Raw genomic sequence first — 16,779 nt, forward strand, 5'->3', positions numbered from 1 at the left:
CTTGTCTACATAAAACAAGCATTCGAGGATATGCAGGAAAAGAGAAATATCATGATCAACACATACAAAATATCTCTGGTAGCTCCAAATATTCTAGCACAAAGGAAGTTGAAAGTCGTAGCTCTCAATAAAATCAATGCATAGCGCTAAGAGTAATAATACACTAAGTCGTGCCCCCTTCCACCAGGCACCGGCCTGTACTTGTACAAGGAAATCTCCCCAAATCTGTCTAGAATCCCAAAAACAATGACTCCAAAATAGTATGTGCGGCTTAGAAACCTCCAGGGCCCTCCATACGTGCCCGCATCTCGGATGCGAGGATTTCAGGGTGTCGGTGGACACTAGGCATAAGACCCATGCCGATGGCTCTCCGGAGTGCCTTAGCAATTTTGCGCTGGTTGACAGGTCGGAGACCGGTGATGGATCGGGGTTTGATACGGCCCATGCTAGTCATATATTCAGACATGACGGAGAAGTTCTGTGATAACAAAAGAGCCAACAATTAGCTGCTGTTCATCATGATATATACTCCATCAAAACAATGGTTCCATTGGCTCGAGGACTCCGTACCTTGTACAAATCGATGGGATTGAGGTTCAATGCATCGAAAGCATCTGTCTGAGGGTTCTGGCGCTTTCCCCATTTCTTCATCTCGGCCGGGCTAAGATCGTGAGGGGAGTAGACATCTCCAGCCTTGAAGTCACGGGTTTGGTATCTCTCAAGGGCTCGGCTCTCGCCTTGCGCCTTCTGGTCCTCGAGGAACTTCAGGCGACTGGGTAAACGGCGCCGTTGAACCACTTGGGAGGCTATCGCAACACATTAGTCGCTGATCACACTCAAATAAATGTGTTCCATATCATCAAATGTGACAACAAATAGATCATCTGGGTGTATCGGGTCCATCACATACTCTGTGAGCTTGTGGCGCGCTGGGAAGTGAAAGCGCTCATGGCAGCGGTAGAGCTCCAGCGACAGAGCGACAGGCCAACATTGGCTGTGGTCGCAGCATTGCGGAGAAATGACGACGAGGAAAAGAGGTTCAAAGACATCTTGACCTTTCAATCCCCGATTAGTTGTAGATGTTGAAGACGGTGATAGGGAGACCGGGCAACGCGGAGATGAGATCTTTTTTTGCCAAGCCTTCTTCCGCCTCCAGGTCTCTCCGCGTCGCGAACCCCCATTTTTCATGATTCCATGCGGATTGCGAGTCAACTTGGGACCACACATTTCTATCCAATTCCTCTTGTTTAATTTGAGCTATAAGCTCACTCCACATCATCCATAATGCAGTCCCATCTCACGAGGCGGGTCTTCCGGGCAATTATCAACAATGAACCACTTCGGTTCTCCCAATGCCATCGAAATCGCCTATTGCACACAATCACTCCTGCCCGAGTACGACCTGCTATGTCGAGTCTCCCTTATACATCACGACGCAACCTCTTTGTCTTCAGCTCAGACCCCGAGCGGTCACAATCTACTTTGCCCTCTGAAAAGGGCCTGAAACCAATGGCTGACTTGATGAGGGCACTCAAAGACAGAAGCAGAACTCCTCCGAGCGATATTCTTGCAAAGGCATTCCAAACTTTTTTCACAATGCGGCTTGAGACACCAATGCTCATCAGTCATTTCCAAGCCCGCGCGCTGATCGTCACCTTCAAGCATTTAAGGGCCCAGCAAAACGAGATGGAGGAAGAAGACTGGCAGAATGTTTTCTCGACTGAGAACCTCGAAAAAGTGTTGGATGTACTCTCTGAGTCTGGCTGTGCCCCGCAGGCTCGTGAGGTGGTCATGAACCTTGCCCGATACGCATATCAAGAACTAAACCTCGATCACGGATTTGGTCCGGGGAAGATCAGCCGGCCGGCCCTTGGCCTCTATATCAACATCTTGGCTATGAATGGCAATCCGGAGGATGCTAGGCATACCTTATTGAAGTTTTGGGGTCAAATGAGCAAGGCTATCCCGTCACCGTGGCTCACAATTATGAAAGGATTTGCCATGAAGGACGATCTACGACAGGTGCGGAAGATTGTTGATGAGTGGGGAAACCACGGCAACAAGTTTGACCAAGCCTCGCATGGAGAGATCGTTAGATTTCTCGTCGACCATGGTCAATGGAAAGCGGCTCAAACTGTGTACGACTCCCCAATTGCCGGTGACTCAGAACCCTCTATGGCTGCGAGAGAGGCTCTCATCAAATATTATCTCCTGAATTCGCGGGTAGAGGCGGCGGAGGAGATCTTCAAGTCTCTCCCCAATGAGCCCACCGAAGATACTGCTGGCATAATATTGCTCTGGGAAGCAGCAAAGGGGAGCAATGCTTCTGCTCTTGCACAAAAGGTCCATGCATGGATTGCGAAGGATTCTCAACTCAAGGGCTCCATCAACATTGACCTTGTTAATAACCTTATTCAGTATGCAAATGCGACGCAAAACCCCCAGTTGGCTTCTGATTTCATGGCGCTGGCAGGCCAGTGGGGTCTCACCCCAGATAGCCAAACCCATATCTTAGAACTGGAGTCACGCATCCAGGCCGGCGATGTCGATGAGACCTTGAAGATCATCGAAGAGAAGGTTGACGCGGCTTTCCTCACAAGCCACAACCTACCAATTGCAAACAAGCTCATCGCGATGCTCTGTCGATCCGAGGAAAAGGACGCCTTATTCGACCAAATATCCTCCCTTCTAGACCCGCTTTTCCAAGAGAACGTGCGTCTAGAATCTGCAACCATCGCCGCATTGACACACATGCTCCTTTACCGCAACGACCTCGATGCTGTTTCGGAGTTGCTACGTCCACGACTAGGCAGCTACAGCGACGAACAGAAGATGCCGGTGCGCGATGCGCTCGCCGAGTACATTATGGACAAAAGCCAGCCCGATACAGACGTGTGGAATGCATACGAACTTCTGAAGATTGCATTCCCGGAAACGTGGGTCTCAGTCCGCACCAAAATCATGACCTCCTTCTTCAACCGGAAGCGCAGCGATCTTGCCGTCTTGGTATTTGGGCATATGCGTCAAGCCGACGAACCCGGCCGACGCCCTAAGGCAGATACTTATGCGCGCTGTTTCCAGGGCCTGGCTCGCACGGCAGATGGGACCAACCTGGAGCTCGTGCACAACATGTTGAAACTTGATCTTGAAGTGGATCTCAACACAAGAATCCTAAATGGTCTGATGATGGCATATGCCGCGTGCGAGATGCCAGAAAAGAGCATGGAAATTTTCAAACAGATTCTTCAGTCGGAAGAAGGCCCTTGTCACAAGACTATCACGATTTTCTTCAAGGTCTGCGAGAAGCATCACAATGGTGCCCAGGAGGCTATCAAGATGATGAATAAGGTTAAGAAGCTGGAGATCACTGCGAATCGCCCGCTCTATTCTGCGTACATGGAGGCCTTGGCAGCGCAATGCGAGTTTGACCTGGCCGTTGAGGCTATCAACAACATGGAAGCTGAGATTGGGCTTCCTCCTACAAGCAATACGTGCGTACATATTCATTGGCCCTCTTATGTTCTGATCGCTAATATATATCCTAGTATCGGGCTGTTCTACAACGCTATCCCGTATCAATACTGGAAGGATGAGGTGGAGAAATGGGCGAGTGAGAAGTATCCCGAACATTGGGAGCATCTGATGACGATCAAACGCACCGATCAAGAGGAAGGACTGGAGTTTGACGGCATCTCAAATGAAGTGTCGGTGTAATAATTTTTATATTTAAATAGCAAGCGAATGTATCATAGTCCCATAAAAGCACCGAGAAATCGTACTGTTTGAAACCCCCTTCCCTATTGGTAGTGTCTGTAAACAATGGGGGTGCTCGTGGCGGATATAGTGGACCCTTTGAGGACATAGCGGCATGCTGGACAACAAAAATAAAGTGGGCGAACAGGGAGAGACAAATATCATCAAAGTACACTTGTGAGAAAGATAGGTTAATAGACCTTTAGACATCCATCACGCCCAGACTCTGAGTTAAGATGGCCTTGGTGTTCTCCTAAATATATCGCTCTCTCCTTCATCGCATATATATAGTTCCCCCACGTAACAATGTTTGGGATTCTCCCAGTCTCTGCACCCCTAACCTTGGAAGCTAAAAAATGTTCGATGTGATTTCCCCCAAAAGTCACAATCTGCCTTTTGAAGCGGATGAATTCAGCACCCAAAGAGGGGCCAGACCAGGTGGTTGTTTGTCTTGTTTCAGCCGCATATTCTCGGCAGAAACCCGGGTCCATTGGATCATTCAACAGTGTGGGACTCCAGTGATATTGAGAAATCGGGATGAGCCATTTAGCGCTTTGGACTGGTCAACAGAGCTAGTATTCCTAACCAATTCCACACGGTCTATTAAAACGCCATCACAGGACATTCAATTGGCTGGGGCGCATGCATGCAGCACTGATTAGCGCCGAGAGGCACCAACCAGCTACGGTCAGCTGGGATTAATAAATGCGAATGGGTTTGCTTTTTATTGCTCCTTATTGAGGAAATATCTTCACCAAAGTGCAGCTGGCGTGGTTTAACCCCAGTATTTGTGAGTTTCTTTTTTTGATGCTATAGAACACTCGGGCACTATGGCTGATTCTTTCGTACGCTCGCCCACTGGCTTGACTCGTTCGAGGACACTTATCGATCTAGAAGACTTGGCTGCGCAAACTGTTCGTGGCAAAAGACAGATTCGGCCAAGGAACCACGGTCTCGCTAGCAGGATAACTGGACTTTTTGTGAGCCACCTCCCCCAAACAAAAAAGCTTCTTCAGAACGATAATAACAAAAACGTAAAGTCCCGACGCGATTCCAATTTTGATGAGATACTTAAGATTATCTCTGAAAAGGAGTCCCTGAAGAAGGACTACCTGAAAATCACCGGACGACCCAACCTAGGCCTAGTTGAACAAACCTTCACGTATAAAGCGACTGATGCGGAAGAACTTACATTTGAGAGAAAGGATACCTGGGACGTGTGTTTTGAGCGGTTACGCTCTGCTGCAGAGAAAAATGAGAATGAGTTGGAAATCTGTCTCGTTACCTCAGACACCACGCATCTTGGCCGCACGTTTTCCTTTATTCACCGAATCTTCTTTGTCGGTCACGATCGTTTTCAACAAGCTTATTCCCTGCCGAGTCAAATAGTCATTCGTATTCTCCACAAACAATGGATATTCAGTGATGAAATGATGGCTAGGATTACGGAAAGCCTATGTCCAAAGGAGGGTTCTCTCTCGGCATGGCAACCAAAGCTGCCATCTCAACGTACAGTACCTGACCCATGTAAGCTCTTATTTCCATACTAACTAGGCATAGAAGGTAATACAGCGCAAACAGAGGGCTCCGTCCAGGTGCCATTGAAATTTACGTTTAAATGGATTGATGCTCCGTACTACGCGACGGACCTTTCAGTTTATGTGCTTCGGCCATACGGAAGACATCCCCAAGTAAAAACCTTGGATGTTGTTTTAACCTCGATGCAATACGACCAGATTCGGCGGGCGATTGTGGTTGTCAACTCTCACAACACCCTAGCAGAGTTACGCAACTTGCTCCCCGAAGTATTTCAGCATGAAGTTTCCGGGCTTCCTTACATATTGCGGCTGTTCCGAGCTTTCTGTGCTAAGACCACCGATGAGACCGTCACTTTTCTAACAAAGGCATGCGACGATATCAATTATATGGTGAGCATTGCCACCCACGACAAAAAACCCTGTGCCGGGGCTGATTTGCTTAGGTCTACGAAGGACGGCTTCGTCCCTCTGGAAGCAAGATGCAATATCTTCGGCACCTGGAAGACTGCCACTATGTCGCTAAAGATTGCTGTCAAAAGAACCGATGTACCCTTCAGGTGCTGCTCGACCAAGTTCATTTGATTCAAGGACCACGCACTGATGACGAGACAAGCCTAATTAACGAGCTTGAAATGGCGAGGAATGATCTAGAGTACCTCCATGACGAAATTGAGTCCTCGTTGCAAAGAGTACCGGATGTATGTCGAGACATTCGCGAGCAATTGGATTTGGTCCAAATACGTCGAACAAACATCTTGGGAATTCTCGCTGGACTATACCTACCACTTGCGTTTGTGACCGTGAGTTCTTGATGTGACCCCCTTCGATCCATTTATTCTGATTCAATCAATTCCAGAGTTTTCTAGGTATGAATCTTGAACAATACACGCAGCTTCAACCATCTTGGCGCAATGTCACCAGGATTGATCCAACCAACCCGGACAACATCACCATCTCCCATTCCGAGATTGTGGACTCGGGAGCCAACCAAGCATGGTCTTTGGAATTATTCTTCGAGATTGCAGTGCCACTTATGGTTGGTACAATACTTATACCCCTTGTCATCGGAAGTATTACTCGAGCGTTTCTGCGAGCGGTTGGACATGGAAGAACTTGGTGGCGTCTTATATTTGCTTCTTTGGTCGTCTGGTCAGTTACCATCACTTTGAAGAGCTTCGGTGCCCCGATCGCTAACAGCCGTTGCCGCAGTTATTCCACCCTTTCATCCCTATATGCACCATACGTCACGGTGGGCCAGTTGATGTTTATACCGTTCTATTTGTTTATATTGCTCAATATTGCTACCGTGTGTATCCAAGGGAAGAGGATAAATCCGATTCCTCTCATCTACTGGTACATGAACACGGGCTTCATGACAGTGATTATGCTTTCTCCGGTGGATGATATAGGTGCAGCGATCATGGGGGCCATCTATGGCCTTTCTCTTTTTGTTTTCTGGTGGCTGAAGCCGGATCTCTATTACAGATGGGATCAAGGAAGAAGGCAGAAATCGAAGGAAAGCTGATCAAAAAGGTGTCCGGCGATTGTTCCCCTGTTCTATGCAACTTCTGACCTTGGATATAGGGGCCCAAATTAGAAAATATCTTTTGAGATTGGGAGGCCGAGTCTTTTGGTTCAGAGTCAATGGAAAGAATTCATGTCCTTGCCATCAAAATTGCGGATCTAGTCCTAGATGGACGATATCAACGGTAGAAGTCTATAATTTCCTTATAGATATCAAGGATCTCTGGCTATACAACAAAGTGCTCAGACGGCTTGAGCACAAATGAACCGACGTTGCTTGCTTGCTGCAAACCCACAGAACGCTGCCAATGGGCCATCCAGATATTTTAGCTATGGCAATAGATAAGACCAGACTGGAATTGAAGAAAGCTATACTAAACCCATACCGAGTATTGAGAGCACCTGGAAAAAGAAAAAGAACAACAGAAAAGAACATCCGATCATTCCCTTCCCTGACCACATCTCCATCAATGATTTCAATTCGTCTGTTCTGACCCTCAACTATCCCTCAGTGAACTTAGAAAACACATCCGTCGTCGCAGTGGCATATTCCCTCTCAATCGTAGCCCGAATGATCTCGTTGCGTACCACAGGTCGACAAGAATAATCTTTGGCACAGTAAAGGAAGCCGTGATGATATCCACTCACCGGATCACTATCCACCGGACCCTCTCCCGGCTGGAAGTCAAACGCCCACAGCAGTTTGGCAATGGCCAGGAACATGTTGCGCTCGGCGAGGTGGATGCCAGGACAGATCCGGCGCCCAACGCCGTAGCCGTAATGGTCGCGACGTTCCCATGTTCCCGCCACATAATCGGGAGCTAATTGAGGATGCTTGGCAAAGCGCTCGGGGATGAAAGCGGTTGGGTCATCCGGTTGGGACGGATCCATGTGCATTCCCCAGGTGTTGATTAAGACTGTTGTGCCTTTGGGGAGGAATTTGCCATCAACCCAGTCGTCTGGTAGAGGTGTTAGAAGTTGTGCATAATTTGAAAGAATGAAATATCCTTACCTTCTCCAAGTGCGTGAGGAAAACAGAGTGGAAGTATAGGCCTCCACCGGTGACCTTCCTTGACAATCATATTGATATAAGGAAGACGCTCAAAGTCCTCCCAAACAGGTGACCGGTTGTGGCCGACCACAGCATCAATCTCAGCATGGGCCTTTCGCTGGACATCGGGGTTCAGGATCAATGCTTGCACGATAGTTAGGGTGAGACTGGAGGTAGTGTCCGAGCCACCTTCCATCAGAACACCGCCGATAAAAGCCAGTTGGTGCCAGGGGAGATTATGTTTCTCCTGGCTATCCAAGACCCTGTCCATAAAAGTACCATTGTTGTGGCCATCCTCCCGTCGCTTGATCACCTTGTTCAAGATATTGTCGTAGAGGGTCTCCATCTGCACACCGATAGACTTGGCCCGGTCGATATAGTTGTTAAACATCCACTGTGGTAATAGTTTCAACCATGGGAACAAGTCTACTGGTGGTGTTGCGCCGGTTTCCATGACTTGCGACCATTCCTCCATAAGCTTATAAAGCCGTTGCATGTTTGATCCCTTCCGGTTGGCCGTGCGGATTCCGAATACTGTGATAGGGTTTTAGGGGTTGTTCACACAGTGAATCTATTATGGGAGACATACCGATTGAGTTGGTGATACTGTTACTGTACCGCTTGGGATGGGCCATATGGTGCTCCGGGTCGATCATGTAGTCCCGTACGAGTTGTATAGCTTCGGCGTTGACAATTTTGGTTTGGTGGGTTTCCACCATTGTCTCCATGAAGTGCTGGTGAACTAGTCGTCGGAAGGTGCGCCACTGGTCGCCATAATGCATGACCAGTAGGTGATTGCCCTTGGTGATGAGGTCGTGCGAGACGAAGGAGTGGGGCCGGTGGCTATAGATGCCACTCTTGCGATCGAGAACTTCTTTGACTAGTCGGCGATCGGTGATGACGGCCATATTGCCATTTCCGATCTTGAGCATGTATAGCCCGCCATACTGGGCAGCCCATTCGGTGAATCTGAACCCCGAAAGACAATGGCGGTGAGAATTTCCTGCGTGCTTTGAAGGAAAAGGGGAGGTCATTGGACATACTTGATATGGGTGTACTTCTTGGTGATCTGGTGAATGTTTCCAATAAAGGGTAAAGTAGGTGGACCTACCCCAGATGAGTAAATCCACTCTCGTTCAATCTTGAAACTGAAAACTCACCAGTGGGCATCGTGCTAGTCCGATGACCGTAGGTGAAGGCATATCGTATGAGCACGATGACTGGTAACAATACCAGGAGGGATAGCAATGATGGTTCCATAGTTAATGAGATCTATCCGGGTTGAATTCTTTGGGCGCTTGGATTCTTATGGAGACGAGTCCACCTGGGCACCTGGGCAGTGGGGTATGCTGACTTATAGATCGAAAGCGAGGGGCTTATGCCAAGGACCAAGGTGCATGCATAATGGAATTGGTTGTGATCGCCAAAGAAACTCGGGTACACATAGGAGCCCCAGCTAATATTCCACTTGGGGAAACATTCTTCTCTTTCATCATGTAGAATTAGCTCGAATATATCATAAAAGACGATTCTAGAGTTAGCTGACAACTGAAGGGAAGGAATTTGATATCCTAAACAAGTGCGTGGTTCGAAGCTCTGATGTCGTGAACGAGTTGACACAGGAGGCTGGGGCCCTCTATCTGAAGGGTGGATTTCATGGTCATCTGGCAGCGAGCGTCTATGTCTGACACAGAGTTTAGGAAGAATGACTGCATCATCCAGGAGGAAAGCTATCGATTCGGATTGTCTGGGTGTTGGATGGAACATGAAGTTATTAGAACTTGCTTGAGTGAATGAGGCCAACAAAGCCCCAATTTAGCATCCACAGACATATTGACCATACGTTGATAGTTTTCTCGACTGTATGATGAATTAAATGCGAATGGTTTTACTATTATATCCGTACTGTGCTTTATAAACAATCATAAGATTATTAGCAATATAGATTGATGAGCATCGGCCCCAACACTCGTCCAACAGCTTATCGTGTACAGCTAGGATTGGCCCCATTTCAGAGTTTTGCTTTATCCAGAACCCCCTTTAACCGCGGAAACAACTCTAAAGCTGCCCCGCTGTGTACCTGTCGTTTGGTCTCTTCTGGAAGCTCATACGCCTCCAAAAAGTCCGTGAAGCGTTGGATTGCGTCCGGCGGTGCATTTGGGAAGTCACTGCCGAAGAGCACATGGCCTGGTGCAGCGAACTCGAACAACGCCTTCAATGTGACTGGGTTTGATGAGATGGCAGTGTCAAAGTAGAAGGTCCGGGCAGACTCCACCAGCTCTTCGGTCGACAGACCGAGCGTGCGTGGCATCAATGGCAGCATGGTAGCCGCCCGATGGATGAGGTATGGCAAGGTTCCGCCCGCGTGAGAGAGGATGATCTTGCATCCTGGGTAGTCTTGCAAAATGCCACTTGTCAGCAGATCCATCGCGGCCCGGCCAGTCTCATGCGGATAGTCAAACATGGGCTGCGGGAGCCAGGTGTTTATGAGCTGCGTATCGACTGGATGGGTTGGGTGTATGAAGACCACGGCACCGCGGCGGCTGAGATCAGCCCATATAGGCCGAAAGTCTGCATTTCCCAGGTAATTAGACCCCTTGCCATAGCGGGTGAATAGTGTCACTCCATCCGCATGGAGAGTGGTGCAGGCGTAATCAATTTCCTTCAACACCGCCGCTGTATCAAACAGAGAGGGGACTGAGGCGAAGAAGCCATATTGGCGCGGCTGGGCGTCCCGAATGGCGGCCGCAGACTCATTACAGCTGCGCGCTAGGGCAGCAGCTTTGGTAGGATCAGGCTCGATACCTGGCCCTGGTGCGGTGACGGAGAGAATGGTGGTGGTCACCTTCATCCGTCGTGCCATATCTTGATCTAGCTCCAGCGTCCAGGGCGGCGTATACCAGCCCGAAGGATCACCACCTGCACGATCCAGGGCTATTAAAGGTTAGCCAATGGGGATCCGCTCTAACATGCGTGAGACTGACCTTGACGCATGGCCAGAGGATAGAAATGGTGGTGCACATCGATTTTCGCCATCATGGAAATCGATAGCCTTTGAAAGGTCAGCACTTGGTGGGCATTTCTTCCTCAAATACAGATCCCTGGCAAACATGCCATGTGCGACTGGCCACCTGCGGTATTCCCCTTTCCCTTGCATTCAGCGACCGTACCACCCTGATTAGCGATCATCATGATACCAGAGCAGGATCTTTGAACGCGGATTATTTGCAGGGGTTTCGGAATACTCCGAAGAAACGGACACATCGAGAAAGGAGAATTACGGTGTGTGCTTACGGTATCTGCACGCATATGTGCGCTTCAAAGTGGTGGTCTTCATTTATGGGCGCTTAGTCCTCTCATCACCCTGTCCTCTGCCTCCGAAAGAGGAAATATCCCTCCGAAACTCCTTTGGGGTGATCATCTTCCCTGCAGCAACAGTTTGTCCTTCCACTATAGCGCCTGATCTTAATCAGGCCTTGGCAGTGTCACCTTCAGGTGCTCGTCGAATACCCAGATGACTAGCCAGAGGTGGAGTTCCTGAGCATGGGTGGATATTTCGGCTATTAGAGAAATGGCAATCCCAGTGAGGGCTAAAATTAAGCTTCGCTTGCAGTCGCGCTCTCTACGCCGCGCTCGGGGAAATGTCACAATGGCGTTGTCTGACGCTGGCGTGCCACCGGTTATAAACCCCAACTGGCTCACCGATTCCATGGATATCGAACTCGCGGCGGCGGCTTTCAAGTGGACGCGCGACTTCTTCAATACCACTGCTAAAGCTCACTCTCATTGTTCCTGAATACTTCCCTCGTTCTCAGGTCGCTGCCGATGTGGAAATTCTGGATCATGTCCGGAAAAGCGTTGGTCCTCCATGACTCCTGTACCTGCCCGATGGGCATGGAAAATAATACCTGGGCGATTCTTGACTCCAAAGCTTGAGTCATCGCCGCTCACGCTCTACGGGTTGTGGATGCCTCGGTTTTACTATTACTACCACCAGGCTAGCCCACGCTTTGTAAGTCTTTATCATCCATTATAAGGTTATACATACATCTTTCAAATACCAAGTGGAGGTAAATACTCAATCTATCATGCCTTTCACACCTTTCACGCTCCATCCTATGCAGATTTCACACCTTCCCACCTTTCATACTCCTTTCTATGCAAATGCTATCAACATGACAAACATAATGGGATCTGTCCCTCATATGCTTTCTCATTCCTTACTACATGGTGATGACGGCACGGAACCGTACACTTCCCTCCATCATAGCCTCTGTAGGAAACAGGAAAGCACGTCAGAGAGAATAAATCAATTAACAAAGGAAGAGGATATCATACCGAATGCTTCGTTGCACTGTTCCAAGGGAAACTCCTTCACCAGACAGTTGATGCTATGTAGGTTGGCAAACGCGATGGCTTCCTCGGAATCGGTGGCATGACCACTGGGCCAGCTCCAGATGGATTTGCCCTTTCCGACCTGAAGTGAGATCAGTACACATTATCTCCATCGCTCAAATCCTCTCATCGTCTGTCTTCCTTTGCATCTGATTTTCAAAGGTAGCGAAATCCCACTCACCAACAAGCCAGTATGCACCTCAATACCGCCAACAACTATACTCATCAGCATCCAATCAAATACCCAGGGAACAAAATGCCTCAAGACTACCACCAAGGAAACCTACTAGATAGAATCAACAACTTCCCCATCACGCCGAGGCCCTGAATCAGCGGGTTAATAATCTCCGGCACAGGCGCCGTAGACACAATCAGCGAAGCGCCACCAAGCTTCTGCAAAGCAGCAACAGGATCCTCTTTACTCGTGTCAATATACTCATGCGCTCCCAACTTCCGTGCGAATTCCTCCTTTGTGGAGTCTCGCGAGAGCGCCACGACACGGTAGCCAAACTTGTTGGCATACTGGAGCGCCAGATGACCGAGTCCGCCCAGACCCTGGATGGCGACCACTTCACCGGGCGGGATGTTCATTTTGCGCATCGAGTTGAAGACGGTGACACCGGCACAGAGCATAGGTGCGTATTCGGCGGCATTGACATGGTCGGGAATGTGCACGGCGGCTTCGCGGCGGATGAGACAATATTCGGCATCTACCGGAGTAGAAAGGGTTATATTAGTATTGAGATATTATTCCAGTTAATGGAATAATAGAATACTGATATATCATGGGAGAAGGGAGAGAAGTAAAAAAAGGACAAAGACATACAGCCGCCATTTCGGGAAATTCCGTTGAACTGCCCGTTATCGCACATCTGGAAGAAGCCCTTCTTGCATGCCCCGCAGGTACCTGTCCAGTGTATCATGTATCAGTATGGTCTCGAAGGAACCGGCCGTTTGAAGGTCAGGAATGAATAGTATACGTACCATCGTGCCCGCCGTGCCATGCACCTCCTATCCGATCTCCTTCCTTCCAAACGGTCTCGCCCTCCCCAACGGCTGCCACACGTCCGATGATTTCATGACCGGGAACTATGGGACTGTACAAGAGCCAGAAGTTAGGTAAAGATTCATGTATTCCATGATGGGATGGCTCACAATCCTCCTCCCATGAGATTCGTTTGCGCAAAGTGGTCCGAATGACACACGCCGCAGGCTTCGACTTTGACCAGAATCTCGTCGCGCTTGGGAAGATTCAGTGTAACCTCTTCCAGGGTTAAGGTCCCGCCTTGTTCCTTGAAGGCCGCCTGCTTGTAGGTGCTGGGAATCGAGGAGCCCATGGTGTGTATTTTGTTGAAGAATTGATAGATGCGCGAAGTAATTTGTTTCTTCAACTTCAATGCGAGGTGAGAAGGTAGAAAGATGAGGACTATATATATGTTTATTTGGTCTTTGATCTATCTTAACTACTAGGTAGGATACGGAGTCGGAGTTTCGGAGATCAGTCTATCCCGAAGTCAAAGTAACAAATATTGCAGTTGATTATAAACCCTGTAAGGTATTCAGGATACCTGGAGCTTTATCAGCCGCACCTGAAACATGCCCAGGAAAATATCGGCCGTTGAGATCAGGTTATCTCCTATCTCCGGAAGATATTTTGATTACACTAGCTGGGTAAATTATGATTTATAAACAAAAGAAAACGAGGCACAGACCTAGAGACTTACCTCGCTCGAAAGGGAAAAGAAGAAAGGAAATCCCATTACCAAATACATCCTAGTGACAGATCCAAAGGGAGGTTTCCTCTTTCATTGGTGCTCCTCCCGCCGTGGAACGATTCTAAAACCGACGACGAGGCAACAGGCAGGATGCAACCACGTACAGAGCGCCCGCCGAAATCGCCATTACGTAGACATCACTGATTGAACTCACAATCACCTTCAGCGCTGCCGTCTTCAATGCTGGGGGCAGCCGCTCCATCAGAGTACTCTGGGCACCGGCAACGGCACCCTGGATGTCAGCCTGCGAGTATCCCTTATCGGCTAACAGAGAAGTGAGCCCACCAAGGGTCTTGGTCTGGAAAATAGCACTTGCGATGGCCAATCCCAGGAGCTGACTCTGGCCCTGGCCGATGTTCATGAACTGGAGACACTCAGCCACGCGATCGGGGGTCACAATGGCCGGACCCACCGCGTAAGCAGCCTGCGTTGTGGTCATACCAAGTCCCATCAGGATGGAGTACCCGTAGACATTGGCGGGCCTAGTATCCAATTTCACGGTGTACATCAAAACGGCTCCAATGAGCATGAAGACACCGCTCAGCAGGTACCAGATGATAAAGTAGCCGGTCTTGGGCATGACATAACCGCAAAGTAGAATTGTGGCCACATAGAAGCAGATAAACGGCAGTAAACGCACCGCTGACATGATGCCGGAGTCGCCGTGGACAAACTGGAAGTAGAGTGGGATATAATAAACTGCCACAAAGAGGGCTGCACCACCACAGGCCATGATGACATATAGGAGGATCATTGTGGGGTCTCGCAAGAACTCGCCGGGGAACAATCGGTCGTGTTTGGTGGTTCCCACGCAGAAATACTGACTGGCGAAGAAAGCAATAGTGCAGACGGCGGATACCACGTACAAAGCGATATTCCGCCCATCCGTCCAGGACCATTCGACACCGCCAAATACGATGAACAAGATGATGGAAATGTGCATTCCTGCGGAAAGGACGGTCCCAACCCAGTCTAACTCCACAAGCTTCTTGAGGAAGCTGCGGCCTTCGCCTGCTGGGCGTGGTAGAGAGGGCAAAAGGAATACATAGATGGGTGACATGACTCCAAAGATGACCAGATTGAGATAGAATGACTGTCCACTGCAGTTAGCATACTTGACCGGAAATTGCGAAGTGGATTCTACGTACCCATCGCCATGTGGCCGAGCTGTCGGAAAAGGCACCGCCAATGATAGGACCCAGAATACAGCCAGTGCCATAGATCAATCCAACCAGGCCAACATACACAGGCTGCTCCGTGGGGGTGGTCAGGATAGTGATCAGATTCAGATTTCTAGGCAATCATCGTTAGTCCTCACTCTCTTCCTGCTCTGCCTATCACGATGAAACTTACCCTAGATACATGCCCGCTCCTCCGGCTCCCGCCCATACACGCCCAACAATGATGGCATTCATACTAGGGGCAGCACCACAGAGGGCACTGCCAGCCGCAAACATGGTCAGACAGCCAAGGAAGAGCCATTTCGTGTCGAAGATAGCGTAAGCTTTTCCCAGCGGGAGAATGAAAACCACCGATCCCAAGGTGAAACCCACGCCGAGCCAACCCAGCCGCGTGTACTCATTAAAGTCACCCGCAATGGGAGCTTGGATATCCGCCACAATGGTATTATCCAGGCCATAGAGTAGGTTGGCGGAGAAAACGGCAATACAGACGAGCAGCCAGCGGAAGCCTACAATTTCCCTGGCTGGAGCTGCATCCTTCTCAGCATCCCTAGCTTTGATCGGGATTGATTCGTCCACGCGATCCAGGGGTTGGCTTTCGAGCACGCTCTCACTTGGCGTCGAAGTGTCTATACTCATGGCGGGAAGGGAACTGAGCGGTACTTAGTCGGCTGTTTGAAGGTCCACGGATTCAACTATCTAGGCACTTACTCAATGGAGTCGTAATAACGTGGAAATGATAGGTAGGAGTATAAATATCCGCTGGAGGACGTTGGCGAGAGTATTGATGTCCATATTGTTCGACTATGGGTGGTTATTTAAATGCTAGCACTGCTGGGAGAGGATATTTTGGTGACAGTTCATTACCTCTTTGGGACATTCATCTTTGTCAGTTGAGGACCTGACCAATCGTAGCTTACCATTTGACTTACCAACTCCGAATCTCCTTTGGGAATCCGAGTGGGACCTCGGGAATTCCCGAGATTACCCAATCATTTTCGGAAATGCCCAAGTGGGCCCACCTATAAAATTCAATTAAGTGGGTCGGGCTGGACCTGCATCTATGAATCGGCACTTGAATTTCTAATCGTTTCCAAGATTTTTTAAGATCGGAGACCTTGGTTGGTCATTAGTAGCTATAATACAAAACAACCTTAGAAATGTGGCACCGCCGAGTACTGTCCTCCACAGACATAGGTTGTTGTATTTACACTAATGCAAAAACCTCACTCAACCCGCCCAAAAAGAATACAGCACACTAACTACATCTTCACAAAAGATAACCAAAAACAAACATACAACAGCATGTGGAAAAGCGAGGTATCCATCATTACAAGGTTCCACCGAACAAATCCAACTGCAATTGCAAAGAGGAGGAGATAACGTGGGAGAGGGAATTGTATATGCGAAATCGCTGCTTATGGGTGGTTTCTTGTTAATGAGACCGATGCTTATTTTTTGTGGCAGTATGACTTGGAGTATCCTTGTCCTGCTAGCTGTTCGAAGACGACTAGTGGCTCTAGTTGCATATATTCCTCTATTTGGTATTTAAGATTGTATAA

At 48.9% G+C, this 16,779-nt stretch overlaps 8 protein-coding genes across 8 annotated transcripts; 3 read left to right on the forward strand and 5 right to left on the reverse strand.

Moving 5' to 3' along the window:
• Nucleotides 1-271: 271 nt before the first annotated feature.
• N7487_011525 (mitochondrial 37S ribosomal protein bS18m) lies at nt 272-1,049 on the reverse strand (the record flags this gene model as incomplete). The annotated part of the gene is made up of 3 exons (XM_056879255.1): nt 272-478; nt 571-806; nt 911-1,049. 3 exons carry the CDS (start codon nt 1,047-1,049, stop codon nt 272-274), a joined length of 582 nt encoding a protein of 193 aa, XP_056724574.1.
• Nucleotides 1,050-1,284: 235 nt separating this feature from the next.
• On the forward strand, nt 1,285-3,714 carry N7487_011526 (uncharacterized protein; the record flags this gene model as incomplete). Its single annotated transcript, XM_056879256.1, has 2 exons — nt 1,285-3,491; nt 3,546-3,714. 2 exons carry the CDS (start codon nt 1,285-1,287, stop codon nt 3,712-3,714), a joined length of 2,376 nt encoding a protein of 791 aa, XP_056724575.1.
• An 869-nt stretch (nt 3,715-4,583) lies between these two features.
• Nucleotides 4,584-6,816, forward strand: N7487_011527 (uncharacterized protein; the record flags this gene model as incomplete). Its single annotated transcript, XM_056879257.1, has 4 exons — nt 4,584-5,280; nt 5,308-5,681; nt 5,735-6,091; nt 6,148-6,816. 4 exons carry the CDS (start codon nt 4,584-4,586, stop codon nt 6,814-6,816), a joined length of 2,097 nt encoding a protein of 698 aa, XP_056724576.1.
• A 500-nt stretch (nt 6,817-7,316) lies between these two features.
• N7487_011528 (cytochrome P450) lies at nt 7,317-9,036 on the reverse strand (the record flags this gene model as incomplete). The annotated part of the gene is made up of 5 exons (XM_056879258.1): nt 7,317-7,774; nt 7,828-8,400; nt 8,456-8,835; nt 8,910-8,973; nt 9,027-9,036. The coding sequence occupies 5 exons, from the start codon at nt 9,034-9,036 to the stop codon at nt 7,317-7,319; spliced, it is 1,485 nt and encodes a 494-aa protein (XP_056724577.1).
• An 841-nt stretch (nt 9,037-9,877) lies between these two features.
• Nucleotides 9,878-10,905, reverse strand: N7487_011529 (amidohydrolase family protein; the record flags this gene model as incomplete). Its single annotated transcript, XM_056879259.1, has 2 exons — nt 9,878-10,800; nt 10,851-10,905. 2 exons carry the CDS (start codon nt 10,903-10,905, stop codon nt 9,878-9,880), a joined length of 978 nt encoding a protein of 325 aa, XP_056724578.1.
• Nucleotides 10,906-11,437: 532 nt separating this feature from the next.
• On the forward strand, nt 11,438-11,662 carry N7487_011530 (Glucose-methanol-choline oxidoreductase C-terminal; the record flags this gene model as incomplete). The annotated part of the gene is made up of 1 exon (XM_056879260.1): nt 11,438-11,662. One exon carries the CDS (start codon nt 11,438-11,440, stop codon nt 11,660-11,662), a length of 225 nt encoding a protein of 74 aa, XP_056724579.1.
• A 427-nt stretch (nt 11,663-12,089) lies between these two features.
• N7487_011531 (uncharacterized protein) lies at nt 12,090-13,598 on the reverse strand (the record flags this gene model as incomplete). The annotated part of the gene is made up of 7 exons (XM_056879261.1): nt 12,090-12,139; nt 12,205-12,343; nt 12,443-12,477; nt 12,549-12,971; nt 13,088-13,168; nt 13,246-13,358; nt 13,417-13,598. 7 exons carry the CDS (start codon nt 13,596-13,598, stop codon nt 12,090-12,092), a joined length of 1,023 nt encoding a protein of 340 aa, XP_056724580.1.
• A 499-nt stretch (nt 13,599-14,097) lies between these two features.
• Nucleotides 14,098-15,856, reverse strand: N7487_011532 (MDR family MFS transporter; the record flags this gene model as incomplete). Its single annotated transcript, XM_056879262.1, has 3 exons — nt 14,098-15,129; nt 15,185-15,329; nt 15,390-15,856. The coding sequence occupies 3 exons, from the start codon at nt 15,854-15,856 to the stop codon at nt 14,098-14,100; spliced, it is 1,644 nt and encodes a 547-aa protein (XP_056724581.1).
• Nucleotides 15,857-16,779: the final 923 nt, after the last annotated feature.

This window comes from Penicillium crustosum (genome assembly GCF_028827405.1).
Source record: "Penicillium crustosum strain IBT 35664 chromosome Unknown utg000005l_segment0_segment0, whole genome shotgun sequence".
NCBI lineage: Eukaryota > Fungi > Ascomycota > Eurotiomycetes > Eurotiales > Aspergillaceae > Penicillium > Penicillium crustosum.